At 40.3% G+C, this 9,266-nt stretch overlaps 1 protein-coding gene across 1 annotated transcript in view; it reads right to left on the bottom strand.

Moving 5' to 3' along the window:
* si:dkey-28b4.8 (sarcoplasmic/endoplasmic reticulum calcium ATPase 2) overlaps nt 1–8,320 on the bottom strand; it is a 27,668-nt gene extending 19,348 nt beyond the window's left edge. The window contains exons 1-6 of the mRNA XM_035660195.1: nt 7,928–8,320; nt 5,812–5,931; nt 5,467–5,484; nt 5,252–5,334; nt 4,513–4,617; nt 3,429–3,567 (exon numbers count right to left, since the gene is read on the bottom strand). Coding sequence (XP_035516088.1) covers nt 3,429–3,567; nt 4,513–4,617; nt 5,252–5,334; nt 5,467–5,484; nt 5,812–5,929 — 463 coding nt within the window. The 5' untranslated portion in view covers nt 5,930–5,931; nt 7,928–8,320. The remainder of the gene's footprint in view (nt 1–3,428; nt 3,568–4,512; nt 4,618–5,251; nt 5,335–5,466; nt 5,485–5,811; nt 5,932–7,927) is intronic.
* Nucleotides 8,321–9,266: the final 946 nt, after the last annotated feature.

Here is a 9,266-nt window from a genome sequence, read left to right on the forward strand (position 1 = left end):
TGTGTGTGTGTGTGTTTGACACAGCTGGACTGATTTTATCTGCGGATACAAAGACCACGTCGTGTTTACTTAAACACAAAACATCTTTTACATGAATCCTTTCAGCCGTTAAATGTTCCAGCAGCCGGTGGACCACTAGGATGAGGTCCCATCTGATCACATCTTTCCAACTGCAGTGCACAAGAGAAAAGCACCAGCAGAGATGATAAAAGTAACGCTGTTGACCAGGTTAGATTTTCCATCTCCTCTGATTGGTCACTAGGGTGGTAACTTTTATTATAAATTCCAAAATTAGTTTGACCCAAATGGCAACCTCCATGGCTGGCTAATGAAGCCAACACAGAAGTAACAAAACTGCAGTTCCTCAAACGGCCGCTTGAGGTTGGCTCCAGCAGTGACTTAGTCTCCTTAAGGCCCCGTAATGCCCAACTTTACAGAAGAAATAAACACAGGCTGCCTCCATAGCTTATTTAAAGTGTACTGACCTGATCAAATTTCAAACTCACAGTAAGTGCAAAAGACAGTGTGAAGTAGTTTTTCTTTTGATCCAGCAGAGGGTTCACTATCAGCTTCACCATTCCCTACTGACCTGTCAGTAAAGTAATGTTGTAATTGTAATTGTTACGACAAAAATGGAGGACACTAGAGGTGAGCACAGCCGTCCTGAGCAGACAATCACGGCACAAAAGCATCTGAGTGTGCTTCTATTGCCTTTGTACAAAGAATACAAATTTCACAACCTCTCAACAAAGCCAGAGCACTGAACGCTGACAGTCAAAAGAACCTTAGCTCTGAATGCACTCTCACACTCTAAAACACTTGAGAACATTGGGTGGCACTCAACAAACACTGAGTGGATGAAAAAGGTTTATACACAAGGCCATCAACTTAAACACAAATATCATTAACACACTGTTCTAGTCTGGTAGAAATAACGGCTTCAGACCACTGCTATTCTATTCTGGCTTTCACAAATATATACCCCTTTTGAGATTGCAGCTTTGAGATGCACTCCAATCAAACATTTTCTATGAAGACCTCTCACTGGGTTTCCATGGCGATAACAGCCAGAGGAGGAGAGGGCAGAAACGTAGCGGCAGGCATGCAGATTAAGATGTTTGCCAGGAATGACTAAACAAAGATGCCACAGTGTTATTTCAATGTCTAAACAGCCATGCAGTGGAAATGCACTGAGCTTGAAGGTCTTCCCGAGCTCACTGCAGTACTACAGACACTGTTAGACAGCAAGTGTGAATGCAGAGACGTCCATTATTTCATCATTTCATTTATTTTATGTCTCCTAACAGTCTTACCTTTTTTGAATACTACTCACAGGGTTTCTGCGAGATTCACCAAGCTACATTTAAGACTTAATTTAATACCTGTTTCACAATCATACCATCCATAGTATTGAAGTACAATGTAGCGTTATTGCAACCTGGGGGCGGGTAAGCAGCATAAAATCGATAAATGGATTACGTAATAAACCCAGTATGGTACACAATGTATCCTTTCTCTGCACACTGCTCACCTGCTGTTGTAAAAACTGAATCGTCCTGGTCCCGGAACTCACCTTGGTACAGTGTTCCCCCCCTTAATTTACCAAGTTAAATGTGAAAATACTCTGGCTCTACAGCTGTTTTTCCAATTTGCAGCTGAATGAGAGTCCATCTTTGAGCAGCAGCTCTTGTTCTTCAGAGGCAGGCCATTAAATTAGCAAAATAGGCAATGGCAATAGACTCCAATCAATATATAAAACCAATATATTCGCCCGATCGCATAACCCTTTGAGGCAGTCATCAAATGCGTAGTTAAAAGTAAGTATACAAGGATTACCAACAGCCCTTGCAGTAGCTTTAAGGCTCGATTTGTGTGGAGCTGCTGTGTTCTAAAAAGTTTATTTTATTTATCTTGGTCTGCTGTTGACGTGCTAAAAAAACAGCCATCTCTCTCGGCTTTGAGCACCAGTCAAAATTATGTTATATATATATAATTTGCGTGTGCAAAGGACGCAACATCTGAAAAGCCACTAAGACAGCTCCAACTGAATGCTTATAATACCTCACATCTGCAGGTTGTGCAAATAGGCTTTTGTTTGCTACAACTTTAGAAAGACAATAACATGGCAACTAAAACTTTGTCTTAGATTTCCTCTGCCTTCTACTGGCCAAAACAATATCAAGCAGCTTTAAAAAACCTTCTAAAATATAAAATAATAACCCCGGGTACAGCTCCACTCTACTCTGCTTTGTTTTTCACTGCAGATAGTAACCCCTCAACGTAGGTAGAGCAGATCGTCATAGCGATGCCATCCCAGCAACACACGGGACTTTAGTTTAGTTTTGAGAAGCTGCAGCCTTTGTAACTATAACCTCCACTGTACATTTAGTGCCAGATTCTCTCTGCTGCTCTCTATCCCGCTCAACCACACACTGGTTACACACACAAAGAGGAGCTGCTCTTATAACAGAGGATATGAAGGGGTGGTGTTCTTCATACATCTGCACTTCATCAACTGACGATGGTGTGGTTTTGCAGGCTGCCATTTTTGAGTACCATGCGGTGGGAAAGCCCTAATGAAACTCACCATGCTCAGCTTTTGTTTATGGAGGTTGTAGTTTGTGTTGTATTGAATTATTTGACTATTTTGTTCACCAACAAGTTGTGAAGCTTTAAGGAGGCCCACAGTATGTTGCAAGTGCATGAATAACGTGGTAATATATTGATTGGCTAATGCTAACTGGCAAATTATATCATGATTTATTTAATCACAATCTATGATCTAAACTGCAGTCTTTTATCTCAATTTTGAAATGCCCTGTAGACTACAGCCAGACTTGAAATAGCCTATGAATTTGTCCATTTGCACCATTAAAACACAATATTGCATTAAAGGTACTACACTAATTTCAAAATAGTTAAATTTAAACCTCAGTTTAGTTTGAAGCCAAAAACACAAAATAAATAAAATAATACTTAAGTATACTTTTATAATCAGGTGTGATAGTTACTTTGGTTTGTGCAGTGCCGTCAGTGTAGTGACGTCACTTGTAGCCACGCCTACCCTGCTTTATCTATTCTACTCTAAATCTTGATCTAAAATTGTCAGATTGTCCACCCTAGTTTAGTGAAGACAGGTGGTTTTACATGTCTGGATTAGCACCCTGACAAGTCTCAGTGTGGAATTCTGTATGCTAAAATTTCCACATTCAAAATGCCCAGTTTGACTGATATATGGCTGACTTACAGTGCAGCAGGGCTAGCTTTATAATTTTCCATGGCTGTTTTCCCACTGTGAAATGTCCCCATTGGAAACTCCCATTGGATATATAAATCCACTTTCCTATTTGAAGGAGAAAACCAACTTTTGAAAGATACATTTTAAGCCTACAGAGGGTATTATTATTAACAGCAACTTGTCTACTTACCAGCGACTTCCACAATGTCTCCAGGAACAATGTCTCGGGCTCTGACTCTCTGGACGCTCTTCTTGTCCTGTCTGTACACCTTACCCATCTCTGGTTCGTACTCCTTCAGAGCCTCAATGGCGTTCTCTGCATTACGCTCCTGGCGACACAACAATGCACAAAGTTCCTATAAGTTTCTTTCAATTATTGATGTGGAAGTTACAACTGTTGATAGACAAATCGCTCCCCAGCGTGGTTCCCCTCATGTGAAGACAGCAGGAAAGGGGATACAGAAAGTAACAGGTGTTATAGAACATGAGGTCTTGCTAAACCAGGCAGGTCTGTTTGAGGTATTCAGATAATCTCTCTGACCAATCCATTTTCTCTGCTTGAGCTACAAGCAGAGAAAGATTAGTATTTTAAATATATAGTCGGCCTAATTCTAGCATTGTTGAAGTAGGTTAACCCCAGAAGTCAGAATGCACTTCAAAAGGTGGAATGGTAAAGTTATAGAGTGTCCAGTATTCCTAAAGGCAGAGGACAACTTCAAATTAGTACAAAAAAAGCCACATACTTAAACCAATAACTTCTGTTTGATTATCACTATCAATGTTCCTAGCATACTGCAAAATATATTCATTTAACCATTTCCCATACTGAAAAGCAGTATGCAGTATGTACTACATACTGCTTTTGTCCGTAGTATGTAATACACGGTTTCGAATACAGCTTTTGTCTAAAACCCAAACCAGGGCAACAGGAAACGCCAGACAATAATACCCCGAAGACGAACCATACTGTGGTATTAGTGAGGTGTGCTGTCAAAAACAGCTGCCAGTATACAGTTCTACAGCACCTTAAACTGCAGCCATCAAAATGATCATACAGTTCAATCTTAAACAACGCTCTAAAAAAAATAAAATAATAATAATATATTAATAACATATTAACCTTCATGATGTGTTTTGATCAACAACCTGGGATTTTATTGCGTTTCTCTCATAACACCAATTTAAAGACTCATTAATATTATTTAATGGTTTAAGAAATTGCCTCGCTATGTTGATATGATCCACAATTCACAAAACCTGCACATGCTGTTTACCTGCCATACTCCTACAATAGCATTGGCGATGAGGATGAGGAGGATGACGAAGGGCTCAACAAAGGCTGTGATTGTACCCTCTCCTTCTTCGAACCAAGCCAGGGTCTATGAGACAGAGAGAAAGGTAAAGATTTGCGTTCAGTGTGGTTCTCATTTGGTTTGCGTGTGTACACTGCAGGGTTAAAGGTGCAATGTGTAAGAATTGTAATGTATTGGCCACCTGTTGAATTCATGTTCCAAACAAATAGAGGGCAGCATATCACCGGAGTAACCGCTAACTGCTGCCGTTAGCTAGCTGGTTCAGTTAGCCATACAGCTAGTAGCAGCAGTAGCTATTCATTAAGTCACTATTAGCTGACTGTCTCATTAACCACTCTAGCACAGGTGCTTTGGGCTGCTGGGAGGAAGAGGTTTTCACGCCAGAGGCCAGGGTGGATGAGTTTTACTATCTGACTACTGAGGTACAAAATGGTATTAAGTGGCTAGCAAACTAACTTCAGTAGATATCTCTGCAACACGATACACAGACGTCTTCGACATAACGCCGAAACTGTTGTTTCTTTGCATTCTGTTGATAATTTTAATTCATTTTCGAATGTTTTAAACTAATATTCTTTGATATTGCACCTCTAAATCATTATATCAGTGTACAAACTCTGTATACTTTTTGTAGAAACGATTGTGATTCCTCGTATAAGTCAGTGTATATGTGTTTGCTTGTGGTTGTGTGTTTCCTTACAAAGGAGATGCATGCAGCCAGCAGCAAGATTCGAACCAGCAGATCCTCAAACTGCTCCAGAACCAGCTCCCAGAGTGACTTCCCTGCACGGGGACACAGAGGAACACAATGAGCGGTCAAATAAAGAAACAAACAAACAGAGACAGACTAAGGTAATGATGATGAAAGAAATAAAGAAACAGGATAGGATATAATAAGAAAGATTGCTGGCTCACCTTCTTCAGCTGGCAACTCTGTGAGTAAAGAAAGGGTTAAAGGTGGATAGAAAGGAGAGCGGATGGAGAAAAAGGAACACAATTACATCATCATCACAAACAGTACTTTCATAAATTACAATGCAAATACAATTTACTTCCCCAAGCACTTGGTGCATGTGAGTTTTAACGGAGTGATGACTACAGACGGAGAGAGCAAAGTAGCACATTTTAAATTTAATTTATTTTACCAACAATCATATTAAAAAAATTACAATACAGCTTAAAATGCTGAGATAATGCTCGGATCTGATAATTTGCTAAAAAACCTATTTTAACAAAACAAAAAACTATTTCCACTTGTACCGTTGGGTCCCCATCTCTCCCTGTTCTTCTTCAGCTGCTCACAGCTCAGACCTGTAGACTCATTTACGCCGAAGAAGCCCAAAACCTCCTCCACCGTCTTAGTGTGAGCATTATCCATCACTACAGAGGGAGGAGGAGAGAGAAGACAATATCAGTATAAGCAGTAAGCTTCCTCAGTACAAAAACATCACAGTCACTCTTCAAAGCCCCATTTTACTAACTTACAGAGGCAGTTCTAAAGCTGGAAGAAAAGTAGTTTGATTCTTATAATCCTCTTTATTCACAACATAAACTACAAGAAGGTCATATGGCTTTAATAAGGCTGCTGCTGATAGTTTAGGTTGAAGGAGCAAACAGCAATTATTTTTAGCTGTATTCAATATTTCTTTGATTTTACTAGTCATTAGAGCTGTGACTAATAGTCGATTAACTGTCAACTAAACAAGACATTTGAAGAGTTGAGACCTAGGGCGTTGGGAAACACTGAACATGTATCACCATTTTCTGACACTTTATGGACCACACAACTAATCGATTCATCAAAATAATGATCCACAGATGAATCAATAATGAAGATAATCGTTTAAAATATGTCTGAAAATTCTGTGTTTTCCTCAGACTTAAGTTCTTATTAGTCCTGTGTAACACATCAGAGATAGGGCACGCTGACTGGAACACATTTGATTTCCAATAAAAAGGCTATGTTTCAGTATTTTCCACACTTGAAAGATGCCTGCACCTTGACTTGTGTTTCTGGGCGCCTGCAATAAAAATTACACACTCTTGCAGCATTAGTTGGCTGGGGAGTCAAATGTACTGTATAGCCAGGCAACCACACAAACTGGAACCCACGGAGACAAACCGGCCCCAGAGACGTGAATTACTAGCCAAAGGGTGTGAGCTGGCTCTGAAAAAAACATCTCCTTATGTTGCATCAAACTGGAAAAGATTTATTTGTGTTTTTTTAGGCCATGGTTTGCTGAGAGGTTACTCGCCCTCAGGCTTTCTCACCTAATGCCAAGGTCCATTCAAAAGTGTGCAAATTTAAGGATCTCTTGCCTAGTGATAAATCACTTACCTGTTGTTCCTGTTTAAAGAGCCCCTCCAGATATGTTATTGATCCAAGCAGACTATTTGTATAGATATTTATTATTTATTATATTTATATAGTCTGATATAAGTATAATTTCCACATTAAAATCCTTAAACCTACAGTATGTAATTGCTGCTGCTGAGGGGTCTCTAAACAGTAACAGTGGTGACCACTGGCGTCATTGCAGTCAGCTTCTCCCTGTTAGGAAGCCACCGTTCGCTGAATAAAATGACACTGCACTTGTGGCTTCAACTTTCTACATCACACTGTACAAGTTGATGACGCCGATCCCGCTGGTAGGCCCCGCCCCTAAACTCAGATGTTCAATGAGCACAGAGAAACTTCCACTTTCAGCAGATGGATGAGAAAACATCCTTCTAGAGTCAAACTGTGCACAGACAGCATTCAAACAGCACACTGTAGGGACAAGAACAAACACTGAGTTCTGACTGGAGGGGCTTCATAGTAGAGAATCTCTAATAAGATGACTGGTAAAGGCCCTAAATCAGGTCGTCAGAAACAGGCCTGTGTTTCAGACAAATGAAGGATCGCCTGAAAATCACTGCAACTTCTACAAATCTACAAAATACATTAAAGCGGCCCTCCCTGCACTCTGCACAGGGGCCAGATATTAGGCTAACGAGTTGGTGGTCTACGAAACATTATTAATGATGACACTTCCGGTCATTTGCTCAACGTTTGACGTAAAACATGTAGCTAGGTAGCGTTGAATACTTACTCGCTGTTAGGAGCAGCCTCACCTCAACCCTGCTTTATAATGGATGACATAACGGAAAATACAGAGACATGTTGCGCACGACTGACCAGCTTTGCCAGCTATTTGATAAGGCTGCAGAATGAAGTGGTTACACGCTGATAAGCCGTATGTCAGACAAACAGCAGCTGAAAAACGGAGCCATAAGCTAGCAGAGAGCGAACGCTTCATGGATGTAACAGCAGCTAGCAGCTAGCAGCTAGCGTTAGTTATCTCGTTAATCCTCCGGAGGTGAACAGGTTGCTTACCAGAGCGGTCGGTATGTCCGTGTGTCGTCGGTCTTCTATCCCTTCAGTTTCAGTAAGACAGGGTGTATCACAGCACCATGTGTTCAATTACTCACAGCAACGGAAAAAAGCAGCAAAAAAATACTTTTAAAATGTCGTTTTTAAAACAGGCTATCTGGCTCCGTTACAGTCTGACAGCCGCTCATGAGTGGATAATCATCAGGACAATATTTCCATTGAGACAGTATCTTATTCCAGAGTCGTACAAATGTTATCAGTTAAAGAAAATTAAGGCTTATTCAAGGCAAATGTTTCTCTAAATACGGTTCAAGACTAGTTTATGCAGACAGTACGGTATTATTACTCCTTATCCTGTCTTCAGGAGTGACTGCGGGGTCAGATTCAGCCTGCAGCCTTCAGCATCCAATGATATCAAGCTCAACAAGCACAAAATGCAACTTCCGGTCCCAACTTTCAAAGTAAAGGCTTCGCATTATGAAATGCTAAACGTCATTACATAATCTAAGTGTGTATTGCAAGACAATGATTGTTTCGCTGGATTAAAAAAAAAACAATCATCAAGTATTGCGCAACCAATAAGATTGTCCTCCAAGATTACCAGGTTTAAGGCTTTTATTTGAAATAAAACTCGTCTTGCTTCTTGTTTTATTGTGGCTAATTCCGCCTAGCTTGACGCTGCTGTCCTGCAATGAACGTGATTAGCAGAATTTTCCAGTGGAGAAACCCAACGCAGCTCACAATGGACCAATGAGAGGCCCAGCGATAAGAATGACATAACATGTTGACGAATCAAAGTGTACAATCTTCTAAAGTCCTGCCCATTGAACGCCATCTCCTCGTCGCTCCATAGTCAGCGAGCTTTCGACCAATCAGCGGGTAGTGCGTCTGCTGTCGCACAACAGATCGACATGTAAACAAATCAGCGTTGAGTTTTGAGTGTTTGACACAGTGCAGACCAATAGAACGGCGGTGGAGGCGAGATAATACGTTTAAAGTGAAACGGGCAGCCCTGCTTCCCTCCTGGTGTCCAAAACTAAATAGTATTTGTGAAACAAACTTCAACAGCTACTCATAATATGTATAAAACATGATGTGTTTTATTTTTTCACTTAAGTGAATAAACTATATGTTCGACCCTATTCTCAATGGGTATACTGTATATAAAGACAGACCTACATATATAAAGAAGTACTGGACATGTACGTGTATTATCACTATTGGGAATGTGTTCCAATAACCATATTGATTTACTTATTGCCATCACTTGAACCACTAACACAGGCTAACAGGCCTTTTATGATTTTTTAAATAATTTTAAGAACACTACGTTCTCTGAATG

This window comes from Morone saxatilis, unplaced genomic scaffold, assembly GCF_004916995.1.
Source record: "Morone saxatilis isolate NCDOM2014 unplaced genomic scaffold, NCSU_SB_2.0 Contig17, whole genome shotgun sequence".
In the NCBI taxonomy this organism is placed as follows: domain Eukaryota; kingdom Metazoa; phylum Chordata; class Actinopteri; family Moronidae; genus Morone; species Morone saxatilis.